Source organism: Clavelina lepadiformis, chromosome 4 (assembly GCF_947623445.1).
Source record: "Clavelina lepadiformis chromosome 4, kaClaLepa1.1, whole genome shotgun sequence".
Lineage (NCBI taxonomy): Eukaryota > Metazoa > Chordata > Ascidiacea > Aplousobranchia > Clavelinidae > Clavelina > Clavelina lepadiformis.
Window position 1 is genome coordinate 4,804,592 of NC_135243.1, and position 14,534 is coordinate 4,819,125.

Below are 14,534 nucleotides of genomic sequence, written 5' to 3' on the forward strand. Positions count from 1 at the left end.
GCAAAAGTATCAATGTCCCAAGTGCAGCAAAACGTTTAGACACCAAAGTAGCCGTTCCAGACACATGTCAAGTCACTTTGGCTTCAAACCGTACAAATGTGGAGTTTGTGGTAAATCATTTCTGAAGAAAACCGCGCTGGCAATTCATGGGAACATTCATTCCGTTGAAAAAACTTTTAAATGTACAATTTGTGCTGAAATTTACAAAACAAAACGGGCTTTGTACAGACATATGCCAAGACACGATGCAGAGTTGCGCAATGTAAATATTCACCATCAACCATGCATAGAAACTACTCCATGTACACTACATTGTTGAACTACACATTTTTAATTACACATACAGTAGTTTCCTTGGTTTGGCTCAACTGCGCAATCTTTCTTAACATTCGTGCATTTTTGTTTCGTGAAGTCTTTGGGTGGTTTGGTGCATAATTCCTTTTGAAACTTTTAGCAAATATAACATAGAAACACTGTGAAAAGAACCGTAGTCTATTAAAAAAGTGTGTTTATCCTGGGGAAGCTGAAAAGAATGACCAAAGACATGAAGTCCAAAGACTAGATGAATACCTGCCTTCGATCACTCACCACTTTGCACAAACATACACTTCCACAGCATAATGACTTATTAAGGTGCCATATAAAACAACAGCAATCATTTGAGTTTATTGGTTTTATGTTTGCAGTATGTCTTTAGCTTTTACTGTTATGGATTTCCTGTAAATTCATTTGGTGGTGCTTTTGAAGTGTGAAAGTTATTTCTTGCAAAATGTTCTGTTAATATGCTGTACTACACTAGAAGCCATCTGACATTATGGCGTAAAATAAACATTCAATGTCTCTTACAGCCAGTTGTTTGTTGCCTACTGATTTCACAAAATTATTACTGAGCTTAATTTCCAAATCTTCTTCCAAGGCTTGATTTCGGAAGTATTGTCAAACTAAAACGCTACGAAATCAGGAAGTATGATTACATAACTGGCTGGTGTGTCAATGCCTGAACAGAAGCAAAGAAGACATTAAAACAAATCAGTCTAAGGAAACACCAATGGATTTACATAATAAATCTTGTTGTCCATTACAATCAATTTACCGTGCGACAGAATGTTTGTATGGAAATTACATTGGTTTATAAATTGAATTAAATTTGATATAATTAGTAAAAAAAATTGCAGATGTTGCAAACAAAAACCTCCTGTTGCTAAATTTAATTTTTTTTTGGCTTTGAACAAAAATCTTAAGTCTGTGCTATTCCTGAATGGGCCTTCTATGGGAACAACCAGGTTTCGGCTGTTTTGTCATCTGCTACAAGTTCTATGATTCATTCGTTTCGATATTCATTTGCTTTCAGCAGCAATTTTGTTAACAAGTTAATAAATCCGTTTCTTAAACCCAGAAGTGCCTGTGATTAAAGTAGAGGTTTATTAAGCAAATTTTACCGTAGTAAAACATGATGCCAAAAAGTACAATTAAAATTCACAATATAAGAAATTTCCAGAATCAAAAGCGAGATACATATTTTAAAATGTCTTCTCTAACGGCGACATCTTTGATGACAACGTGAATGTCAGGTCGTAATTTCTGATTACCAACCTCTCCAGAAAGATAAGTAGAAATATGGTGGATTGTGAGTCTGTAGAGAAATGGTGACCTATCTTTTTGGCAAACAGCACTTGCTAATGCAGTAACATACGCGCATATTACATTATAATTATTTTCTGGTGGCTGCAAGTAAGATTCGATTGGAAGTAGTATGTCAGTTTCATTTAGCGTGATTGTTCTAATGGCTGCAGTATGCTGAGACCAGAGCGCTAATTTCAATTTCGGTTCACATCTTTGCACAAGTGGAAGCATGATAACGGCAGAAAAGAGTGAATCGCCATACGAGACCGCTTCATATTGGTCTAGAAGCGACACATAAAAGTCATAAAACGAAGTAATACCAGGCACAGGCTGCCCAAAATCTATCTGCGGCGCCATTTCATTAGTGCAGTGCATTTTGAAAAGACCATGCATAGCATTTCTAACAGCATCGTTAAGAAACGTTTCACTGTCAATCAAGTAAATACACATAAGGCGGAGTAACTTAGCAGTAACATTTACATCATTCCAGTAGCTAGATCTACACTGCTCAAGCACCTTAAGAAACTTTAAACACAACAGAACAGTATTGCAATTTGATAATGTTTGTTTGGTGGTATCAGTTTCATCGTGTAAGGACAAGTCATACAAGTAAACTATAGGTAAATATGGCCAGTCTGCTGGAATCATTATATCAGCTCCAGCAGGCAGAAAAAATGTGGAAATTTCATGACTTTTGAGACTGCTTCGGTTTGTAGAAGGAATAAGTTGCTTAGGACTAAAAGTTATTACACCCATGTATGTCGATCTCACTCTGGCTAAATCCTCCAGAAATGTTTCAGGTAGTCCTTGATGATGGTATCGAATATCTTCCATGAAATTGAGATTGAATATTACATTGCTCAGCAAGTCAAATGCATAACTCTCATCACCAGTGGCTAGGCTTGTAAAACATCGTAATGAAAGATGATGGAAGTGTGCAATGTGGCACTTTAAATCATCGTTACCCATCACAGCCAACGAGAAAAGTTTCACAAGCCAGTAAAGCGCACGATGCCTAGGTTTTGTGATAAAACTGTTCCATTTTGTGAGTGTAAGCTTGGAACCAACTGCATGCCGACCGAATCTTTGCAAAAGTGAAACTAGGCACTTAGATGATGGAAGATGGATTTTACACACGGCAACACACAGTCTAAGATAGGAACTGAGAAGGTTGTCATAATACAGTGATAGTTGAAGTTGGGATTGTTTCTCAAGAGACATTTGGCCTAAAGAGAGATCAGGCAAAGGAGTCACATGTTGGCTTAGTGCCATTTCTGGAACTTTACAATTAGAAACTAAGATTTTCGAAATTAGGTTTTCCAGAGGAGTAATGATGCTTGGGATAATATTTGTCTCAACTTCTTCAATCAAGTCAACAGCCTGGACAAACATGCTGGCTTTACTGTAATACAAAGTAAGAAAATCAATTCCAAGGGTTACAATGCAATATGCCTCGTGGGTAGGTTTTTCAATGTTTAATGTCATATTCACTGCATTCTGTACAAGTGTGATCATCAAAGGGTAAAACGCCTTCATTTCTGTCCATTGTAACTGTGCCGAAAATGCAGAATTATCTTTGTTTGCTTGTGACAGATTGGAAGCTAATGCAGTAATGAACTTTATGACATGTTGGATCCATTGCATTCGTTCTTGAACATGCTTGATACATGCCTGCAGCTGGAGTAATATTGTGGGCAGTATATCTTGGCAGGCATCTATTAAATGACCGTAAGATAAACACACTATCCATAACTTCCACACTTCTAACTCTGTTTCTTGGTAACTAGCCTCTGTCATACCACCAATCTGTGCCAGAAAGTTCATCATAAACGGCAAAAGCTTGTCTTTGTGATCTGTGAGTAAACGCGAGGCAGCGTGCCTACCTGACTGGCAAATGTATCTTAAAAGTTTGACGGCATGCGGAAAAGGTGACGCCAACGGTAGACATAAAAATGTTTGAATAATATACGAAACAAGTCGTGGACACTCCAGAACCCTTGTTGCAGAGCCGACAGAATGCTGACAAATTTGGGTAAAGATTTCACAACACTTTATGACAACCTGCACATCGGGCTGACAAACTTCTACTACGTAACGTAATCGTTGAAGAATATCCATTCGAAGTAAGCCCAATATAACATCGCTCTGGGCGACTTCCAGATCTGATTGTGTGCTTTTATCTTTTGTTTGAGTAGAAGTTGCTGGCTGAAAAGTAGGAGTTTCGCAACCTCGATACGACAGGAAACATTGTGTTAAAAACTGCTGCTGAAAAGTATGCGGTTTGATAAGACACCACAACCCATGTACGGCAGCGTGCAAACAATTTGTTGATGACTCATCTAACGCCCATCTCATGATAAACACAATACCAGCTTCTAATAATATCGGTATGAGGCCGTTTGGTTGTAATGTTGCTTGTGAATAATGTCCACATTTATCCTTGACAATGATTTTGGCGAGTACTTTTAGAGCAAACACCCTTTGTTGTAAAACGTCACTTCTTGAAAATTCAATTAATTCTTGCAGGGTGTAACCACCTAACTCTGGTTCTTCCCCATGGTGGTGCAATCCAATGTAAGACGGCATTGCCTCACTTTCTGCGCTGGTTAGAAGACAACCTTCAAAATCAAACCTGTTAGGAAGAATAACTTCTTTACTTTTCTTTCCAACTGGAAGCTGCTTCATCCATTTCATCTTATCTTGCTCTGGTTTATCCATATTCATCCAGTCTTTGTTCTGTTCAAGCACAGAACTTTTCAAAGCAATTTCAATTCCAGGATTAATTGCATCATTTGTGTCTTTAGCTAGGATTTCACACACCTCTTTGGAGGGGTCGTCGGTGGTGTAGTTTTGAAATGTATTTTCGGCAAACTTTTTTTTCCGTGATGTTAAAAATTCAAAAAGAGACGGGTCCAACGAAGCCTTTAATTTTCGTTGCTCATTTAAAATATCAGCACTGCTCATTCCTTGTAATTTCAAATTGTTTTCTCTGTCAATATCCAGCCTTTCCTTTTCAGAAAGGATGTTACTTTTTTTCGGAGGGTTTTTGTCCAGTGATGGGGTATGTGCATCAGAAACGGAGACATGACAAGATGTTTCGTCCCTCTTGAACCGCTGGGCGAATAAACTTGTGCCAGCTTTATATCCTTTTTTGGATTTTAATGTTTTTAAGCTCTCATTTTGCACAGAGTACGGTGGCAACAGTTTACTTGCAGTTGGAAATGTTATAGGTTTGTAGGCAACATTACGTTCTTTTATGTCGAGTGAGAGAAGGCTGCTCTCCCGAAATTTTGAAGGTTTTGCTTGCCCTATATCACTAGCGGGATAATGCGATGATTTTTCATGCTGTGGTTTGCCTGTAGTTCTATTAGATATTCCTTGCTGTGATGACTTGGATTTTGAAGATCTTACAACTTTTGCAGAAGGTTTTTCGCCACTTGATAAAAATTGTGCCTGAAACTCAAGCAGGTCATCTTCATTTTCACCAAGCTTTGGTCTACTGTTTAGCATTTTATATAACTTATGCTGTAATTTTCATGCTGCATTTATGCTGCAAGAAACAATATTTTTATTTAATCAGTAAGTATCATAGTAGTGGTAAAGCAACAATTATAATGGTCGAAATAACGGCACTTTTGCCACTCAAAAACACGCTAGGTTTATTTTCTAAATAAAAACTCAAATGTAGGCTGTATGACAAAAAAAAGCGTGAACAACATAAATTTTAACCTCTGTTATCGTTTTATTCTTCCAAAAGCCAACACCCTAACTTCTGAAATTACTGTAACCTAGCTACTCGGCTACAAGTTCCTAGCCAATTACCTAAGTTCCAACTGAAAATCTCTCATTCGCCTTGGTTTATAGTTATAGGCTACTGTAGGACAACAAAACTGCACGTGAGAAACAAGAAGGGAAATCCCATAATAGTGGCGTCAAATAGACGCCAGAAGAAAGATAAGGAACGCAAACAATTGGCAAAATCGTTTTCATAAACAGAGAGCGAATACGACGTCACTCTTTTGATTGGATGTTTAGGCGCATATCAAATCAAAGCGGAGCTGCTATTGATAAAAAATTTCTAGCAAACTTTGTCACGTGTTAAAATTTTTGTTACAAATTCACATTATTTAAAGGTTGACTGATAATTACAAAGCGTTGTATTAAACAAATCCAATCCCAATGAATGTGGCGTAAACGTGATAAAGCTGAACTTCTTTTTTTGGTTAGGTTATGTAATGCAAAGTAAAAAAATTTCTTTTTGTCCACTTCCACGGCAGAAAATTTCAGTTTGGTCCACTGTATTCACATCGCAAAGCAAATTATTACAATGAATAGATGTTGTCTATACGCTACAAACACTAGCGTTTAAAAATATCGCAAAAAAATCAAGTAGGTTGATAAAACTGCTAAAAAGGATGCAATGTCTCAAAGAGAACAGAGCGTCTGCTTCGGGTTTTGAAACCGTTTCAATTTTGTCTACTATTGGTCTGTCATTAGTAATATTGGATATTCTAATTAGGCGTCAAACAATACGCCATATGGCATTGATTAACACCAATTATTCTATATCAATGCTCTTGTGACGCATTCGATTCTCTAGGCTGTACACTTGCTATCTCTGCGGGAGATCATTAGTTCTAAAATCGATTTATTTCGTTCTGCGCTTATCATATGAAAATAAGATTTTCTTGTCATCATCGTCACACCATTCTCTTTTAATTGGTCAAGCACATAAAACAGAACAAAAATGTTATTTAGTTCAATATAGGCTCGTCGGCACTTGAATGAGAAGTTTCTCTTGCAGATGTTTTGCCAGTGTAATCAGCGCATGTTACTTTCTGTCGTGCACAATGTAAAAAGACTCTTTTTAACAAAAAAATAGTAATATATGTTAGTAAAGGTTGTCCTTTAGAGCACCTGGTAAAGCATACAACTGAAGCAAAAACTACAGCAGTTAAAAGGCCAGATTTTCAACTTAGACAGTCCCTCCTTGGTGGTCTAATCCAGATTTGATAAGCACGAAACCTCATTCTATTGAAACACGCACCTTCGATTTGAAGTCAGTCTGTTCGATCTGACGTCATTCATACACATTTATCTTAACTGTTGTCAAAACATTAGCCTACTGGGAAAACTACCATAAACCTACAGCAGCATAATTCTTCTGAAGTTGTTCATCTCAGATTTATATAAACTAATGTCGATTTATATCTTCGTAGTCAAATATAATTAGCCTTTAGGACAAACTAACAATTAATAAATTATAATTCGTCAGTAAATTTAGACTTTACTTTTTATTTGTACATTACAAGATTTGTGAAAAGTATCTTGGATTTGAAGTCAAATAGCAGATGGGTTTTTAAATTCAAGTAGGCTAAAAGTCTATTGATGATATGGCAAACTGAACGAACAAATAAATCGCTGTATCTGGGCGCACCCAGTTATATAAAGCCAAGTAAGTAACATGATTAACAACAAAAATGTAAAAGCATATCACAAAAATTAAAGGAAGATGTTTGTGATGTGGCAGTGTTGTACTTTGTCTTCAATATGATCCAAATTAAATCACCATCCCCTTTAGCCTATTCGATTTTGACCAATAACAGTTTAAATACGACTTTTGTTATTCCCAGTTTTGGTAAGCTTTCTAGTAGAAATGCGCCGTGAGGACGAATACACGGGTTTGTGTGGATCCTAATATCACAAACGTCGCCTCGAACAAATTCAGAATCCATTCGTATCAGCTCCAAATGATAAAATCCTATCACAAAGTTGACAAATATTGCTTGTAAATTGACGTAATTACTCAAAAATAATAATTAAAGTCGACTTGGTTAGCAAAATCTTAAAGTAAATGATTTTCATCAAGAAATGTTTACCTTACTTTGGCTTAGCGAGGAAAGTAGATCATTAGTTCATACCAAAGTAGATTAATTTATAAGTAGTGTAGTTTTCGGGTTCGTCATTGTTGGTATTTGTTTTTGCCCAAATCTCCCACACAGCGCACAAACGATATTCGGCAAATTTATTCCAGTTTGTGTTCGTATTAGCCCATTCCTACTATATGCTTATAGTTAAAGTAACCTAAAAACGGCGACGGGGAGTAGATCTCATTTTCCTGTCGTAAATGCCGAAATAATAACACAAATTTCAATGCATAATTATGGTTGAAACCTCAATAGCATTTGGTATTTTAACTGGTGGTATTTCAACTAACTGGTATTTGAACTAATCGATTTGGTTTATGACCTTTCCCTGCTTCAAAAAAACGACGTTATTTTGACCTTCCGTTTTTACCAAACAAATATGAAACGACTTTCTTTACAGGGCGAAAAGTGCTCTATGTTTTGATTAAAATATTGTGAAAAAACATAATGATAAAAATTTTATTGCGATAAAAGATTGTAAAATAATTCATGAAAACCCCAGATCTTAGCTGCTAATTGCTGCTTTTATTGTCCATATCAATATATCTGCGTAATTTGCAAGCCTAGCGGCGTACTTTTGATTTCTATTAGTCAGTGAATGCTGTCCAAAAGGTGTTACGGTTGCGTTTGCAAATTCAGGAAAGGGTGTTTGCTGGTGATTGTGTTCAACTGAAACTTGAACGTAAGTTTTCTCGTTATTTTTACGGTGTCATAAAATGAGTTTGCATAAATTGAAATAGTTCTTAAAACAATAATGTGAATAAATTTTGCAAACTGATAAAACACTCGCATACGCGACAAATCGGCATCTGCGCTTTACTGGATACCGGTATATCATCAATTACCGGTAATATTGAAGTAATACACTCCAGCGCACTGGCAGCTGCAGACAGAAAAGTAAGCTAAACTATAATGGCTGACGGCTTTAGTGTGCATTGTCGCTTTAATTTTTTGTTTATAATAAATTTGCGGGATAGCAGACAAACTTTTAAACTTGGATTGTTTCGGTTGTGCTTGAATAATGCTGCCGTTACAGCTGGAGGTTAGGCTACTTTTCTACCGTCTAATTGTCTTCTGACCTTGGTCACTTAATTGGTGCGTGTTGACACGTATTGTGCCTTGTACTACCATTTCCATTGGGGTTACTAAAATTTTTGGTCTATTGCAAAAGTGCACAACTGACGTCACCGTTAGAGTAGCTAGGGTCTAATATAAAAATGCATCCTGTGGTTGTGCACTCATGCACTAGACACCAAATTTTAAATGGCAACCTATAGACCATAGTGGAAAGAGTGGCAGCTACACGCATGAAATTCGTTAACATGCACACCAAGTTTTTATCTTCACGTCGATTTATAATAAACAAAAAAAAGAAAAGCTGATTGTTTGAACACCGATTTATAATAAATAAAGAATTGAAGCTTTGTGCATGCCATCACGCAAAAATTTGCATCTTTGCTTGCCCAATTTCTCAACGGAAACTGCTATGCTTTCCAGTCAGGTCTGTACATCTCACATTTTTTTCCAAAATTACTTTAAGAATTGGCTTTCACTACTAGGCTAGGGGCCATTCTATAAAATGTAGGACAAAATTACTAAAAACAAAGAACTTCGAATTTTCAGTAAATTTCACTGGTTATTATTTAGTTGGGACCATTTTCTGTATGAAATTGCATTTTATTATTAAGATTTTTCTCTCAGTCATTTTATTATGTAAACTTTTTGTGGAAAAGAACACATTACTAGGTCAATTTAAAATAAACTTAAAATTTAAAATTTAAGTATCATAAATAGGCCTATAAAACATCAGACTAACTGTCATTACGTTACAGAGACTGTCAGACATTGGACAATTTTTTTCCTGATAGGCTTTGTCTGGATTTACCGTATACGGCAAATTGGACCATATGTGCTATGAGTTCAACTATTTGGGTTCATGCGAATCCGAATGCCATGAAGGTTGACCCAAAGAATCTCGAATCTATTCATATCAGCACCAAATGATAAAATTTGATGAATAAGTTACTAAACCATGCCTGTAACGTGACGTAATTGCTACAAATTAATGATCAAAGGGAAATTTAAAAAGCAGAATCCTTAAGTAAATGACCTTTAGAAAGAAATGTTGATTATATTCTAGCTTAGCCAGGAAAATACATATCATTTCTTAACTAAGTCGATTTATAAGTAATATTCTATTCAGGTTCGCTATTGTTAGTCATTGTGTTTGTCCAAATCTTTCACAGGGGCGATATTCGGCGGATCTATTCGGGTTTGTGTTCATATCACCCAATCCCTAGTTTTCACGATAATTGTTTTTACGCTTTGCTTTGTTTGTACGCTTTTATTAAGTTGAAAAGGTATAGTTGATCACATGTTTAAGTTACACCACTGTTATTCTAAAATCTTTTTAAATTTACAAATCTGCATTTTATAGGCGACCAAAGTAAGTTTTTACAACAAGTTACCATTGGAAAAAGCATTTAGCAGCCTTTAAGTTTGAATACATGTGTATATACAGTATATGCACTAATTGCAATATATATATATAATTTATACCAATTATAAATATTGCAGTTATTTCTACTGCAAATGGTCAAAGATTGTATTGGATTAGATGTTATATAATTATATTTGATTTTTTCCATTAACTACACCAAGGAAGCGTAGGAAGAGCAAAAAAAACTTGAAATAAGCGGAGTTACATCATCTGCTTGCTGACAACATATTAGTAACATTACGGAAACAAGTTATTTTACGACTCGTATTTAATGTTTTTTTGCATGTTGTTCGATTCTTAAAAGTCAAGAAACTAACTAGCTCATGTAAAACAGTTCGATATAAATGAATAATTATCATTACAGACATAACCAAATTGGAAAATTTCTAACAAGAAAATGACAAAAAAATAAAGATAGTTGTAAAGTTCAAAACATGGACACTAAGTGGAAGATTTCAAACAAAAACAAACCACCACAAGTTTCCAAATTCAAAGCAAACATGCTTGACTATTTCAACCGAGAAAATGTATTGTCCGGAATGCTAAGATTTCATCATTTTGTGCCAGGTTAAGTTTTGCCTACCCGTTACAACCTATGCAAAGCAAACATTGTAATTAAAGATTGTTTATTACCTATAGGTGTTATAGTTTTGCATAAGTAGGAAGTTTATTTAACCTGAAATGGCTGTCTAAAACCACTGAAGAAATGTCGGCATTGTCGGTAAATGTCGTACTAGCTCGAGCCGTTTATGAAAATGTTTCCGAGTCTCAAGAAGAACTTGCTTTCAAACGAGGCGACGTTGTGACTGTTATTGAACAAAACACGTCTGGCCTTGAAGGATGGTGGCTCTGTTCATTCCAAGGAAGACAAGGGATAGCACCCGGCAACCGCTTGCAGATATTGCCGGGTATGCATGGGTCGAGACAGAGCACGTCCGGTGAAGACACTTACGACGTTCCTCCAACTCATATATGGAACAGGCCTGTGCTTGAGGACGCCTACGACGAGGAGTATGACGTCCCCCGGCGACAACCGCAGACAAACTACAACAACAACAATATGCTCAACCTTGACTCGCCGACAGAAATCTATGACATTCCAAGATCAACCTCAAGACGACCTGTCCATGGTGACGATGATGATGAAGTTTATGACATTCCAACTGCTGCTGTGCCTGTACGGGGACTGGATGCCGAACAAGAAGTTTATAACATCCCGAGCAACTTCAGTGCAATCCCTGATCCAATGGCTGTATATGACGTTCCTCCTTTGGTCTCTCGTGGTCCCCAGTCGCATCCAGAAGAGGTTTACGATGTTCCTCCTAGGAGGATTGATCAACCTCTAGGAAGTGACATGATTCTTGTTCAGGATCCAGAGGAGCTCTATGATGTCCCTCCGACTAGGATTGAAGATCGGACGTTAAAATACAGACACGAATCAACCGGTTCTGATGTTGTATATGACATTCCACAATCAAATAAGATGAAATCCGGCCGAGTTATTTCATCTGGATTACATTCTTTAAGACGGATGCGCCGCGAGATAACCGAAAATAATCGTAGCCAACCTCCAGCTACAATAGAAGAGCCAACATCACCTGAATATGTTTATGACGTTCCTCCACAGGTTTCTCGTGATAACGCTCAGTCTTCAGCAGTCGTCACCAATCCTGATGAAGTGGTCGATGGACTTCTGAAAAGATTGTCCATCACCAACGCTCCAAATGATCCAAACCTCAAGAAAACAAATCGAATGTCGTCCTCTTCGATTAATTCCTACAGCAGCTACATTGATAACAATCCTTCCCAATACAAGGAGCTGAAATTAAGTGTGGAAGATGCCATAGAGCAGCTCATCTCCTTGAAACAGTTGCTGGAAGATGCCGTTTCAAGCCTTCTAACATTGGTGAAAGAAAACTGGCGCACAAAGCAGAACATGTCCGGAAAGGTGCATGATGTACAAAAGTCATTTTTGGAGGTACTTGTTGCTGTAAATAAATTTCTTACCTTCGCTCGCGGTGCAACTGCAAATGCATGCTCTGGAAGTGAAGATTGTTGTGCCCCAATGCAGGTACAGGCAGGCTTAAGAAAGTTTCTTGTCCCCCTTGAAGAAGATTTAGAAATGCTGAAAAGAGCTTTGAACGATCTCGATGCAAGCCAGTGGGATATAAATAAACTCGCTATTGACAACAATAGTGCGGATGACATCATACTTGATGAGGTAGACAGTTTTGTGATGACATCGCGTGCTGTATCTGATGACGCCACGCAAATGGCGATTTTTATTCATACCCACGCACAATACATATTTAAGAAGCTCTCAGATAACACCAGTGAAGGATCTCAGAAAAGTCGAACACCTTCTAGTGAAAAAGACACTCGTCCTGTGCAGGAGATATTGGCGCTCCAAGCGCGTCCACTTCCAGCCATTCCATCAACCCGTGCCAGCATGGTTCAGCCCAACAAAGCTGTTGTAACTGATCCAGCAGCGCTTATGGAGGATTATGATTACGTTGCACTTCAGGACAAGGAAGATACTGATCAAAATAGCGGCAATCTCATATCTGGACTTAACAAGAGAAAAACTCAACTTTTTGCCTTGGGTAGAGAAATCAAACAATCAAAACACGAAGTTTTTAAAATAAATCAGGCTGAGAAGCATGAGTTAAAAAAGCAGAAAATCGATGTACCTGAAATGATGCAGACCCTATCTGAAGCAATCGATCGCTTCATAAACGCCGTTGATAGTGGTCAACCCCCTCATACTTTTGTCGCTTTGAGCAAACAAGTAATTTTATGCGCTCACAAACTTGTATTTGTCGGAGATTTCGTGCATCAGCACATATCCAATACTGCAGCCAAAACCGCCATTAAAGACAATTGTGAGCTGATGTGTGCTTGTCTCAAGAAAGCTGTTGTTTCTGCAAAGTTGGCCGCATTGCAGTGGCCTTCAGTACCAGCAGTACAGGACACAGTTGACAAAATGTTTGAGATAGCAACCAGCGCTCATCAAACCAAACTCACTCTTACCAGTATATTGTCATAATGGGGCTGCTTTTAAGTTTTAACTTAACTAATTTCTGTAAGGATACCTCCAGCCTTTTTACCAAAACCTTTTGATTTTTGAATTGTTTAATTGCACCCAAACATATTTTTGCTTTGACAAACTTTGACTTTGAAACATGAAGCAGCACGCTAAGTGCAAATTATTTTTAATGACATACAAGAAAGATGTTAAGTTTGTTGACAAAGCATTTGCATCCAGTGTTGGTTATATATGCATTTCCTGCTTTCATATATATTTCTCGTGATTTCAACTCCAAGCCAATTACTCATTAATTTGTATTGTTTATTCATTTATCTGACAAGTTATTAAATTATTCTTTTACATGGCTTAGATAATTCTGTTTTAACTGTAAGTAATTTTAAACTTGTGCTTATGTTGTTTTTTCTCAGCTTGGTTTTTTTAATGACTCGTTTTAGTTGTATCGGCTTCGATGTAGTTAACTTGAAGTAAACAAAAACGTTTTGTGGCAAAATTAATTTTCCTGCCGGCTTTTAGAACTGTCTAAACATGACTAATTTCTGTAAGGTGCCCTTTTAGTATTTGGTCACTCATCATATTTCAATAGGCATTATAATATTGTGTTTTTAATCCAACTAATACATGTAAGAAATAAAATTGCCATGCATTTTTCCTCACCTCCTAAAAAACCTTGGTACTATAGGATATTTAAGGTACTAACGTATATAACGTTTATTGTTATGTGGTGCACACAATGGTACGTAATTGTTTTTGGTTTGCTGCCATCTATGACAAGAATGTTTTGCTCGATTTGTGACTGATGTATTTAAGTTACAAGTGTATACCGACATCTGTTGGGTAACTTTTAATTTTGACTCAAATCTGCTCAGTCTGCAATGCTATACAATTGTGAAATATTGTGCCTCCATTACAAGTTTATTTCTATTGAATGTTTTAACATCAATCGTAATGCTCGGCAGGTAGAACTTTAGCTGGACCACCTATAGACATAGTTTTTCCCTTAATTTAACTGCTTGTGTCCTATTTCATTGTGTATTTCGTAGAATATTTTAGTTTATGCCTTGCATGCTCTTTGTGGTATTGGTACAGATCAAAAAGAGTCTTATTAATTTGGTGTTTGCTTGGTGCTAACTGTTGCTTTCATGCTAGCTTTCATAGAAATGTTTTTATATTTTAACTGTTCTATTTTAATGTTGTTTTATTTTAGAAACTACACAACACTGTTGTAGGTAGAAATTCTTCTGAAATGTAGAATCCTTTCCGGTTGTGTTATGTGACTTTGAAACGACAGAAGCTGGACAAGTTACGTCCTAGCAGAATTAAAAAGTTATAAAGAATAAAATAAGAAGAATAAGAACATATTGTAGAGAAGATTCCAGGAAACTGACAATCATTCATTTTTATTCACACAGATCTGGTGTGATCTTAATTCTTACTA

General features: G+C 36.7%; 2 protein-coding genes across 2 annotated transcripts; one reads left to right on the plus strand and one right to left on the minus strand.

The window, feature by feature from the left end:
- Window positions 1-1,405: 1,405 nt before the first annotated feature.
- Window positions 1,406-5,194, minus strand: LOC143452584 (RNA polymerase II-associated protein 1-like). The gene has a single exon (XM_076953614.1). The coding sequence runs from the start codon at window positions 5,131-5,133 to the stop codon at window positions 1,501-1,503; it is 3,633 nt and encodes a 1,210-aa protein (XP_076809729.1). The 5' UTR covers window positions 5,134-5,194; the 3' UTR covers window positions 1,406-1,500.
- A 5,476-nt stretch (window positions 5,195-10,670) lies between these two features.
- On the plus strand, window positions 10,671-14,528 carry LOC143453150 (enhancer of filamentation 1-like). Its single transcript, XM_076954317.1, has one exon. It carries the CDS (start codon window positions 10,757-10,759, stop codon window positions 13,094-13,096), a length of 2,340 nt encoding a protein of 779 aa, XP_076810432.1. The 5' UTR covers window positions 10,671-10,756; the 3' UTR covers window positions 13,097-14,528.
- Window positions 14,529-14,534: the final 6 nt, after the last annotated feature.

What these genes read in the sequence shown, in the direction of transcription:
- LOC143452584 (XM_076953614.1), bottom strand. Translation starts at nt 5,133, where the DNA reads ATGCTAAACAGTAGACCAAAGCTTGGTGAAAATGAAGATGACCTGCTT.
- LOC143453150 (XM_076954317.1), top strand. Translation starts at nt 10,757, where the DNA reads ATGTCGGCATTGTCGGTAAATGTCGTACTAGCTCGAGCCGTTTATGAA.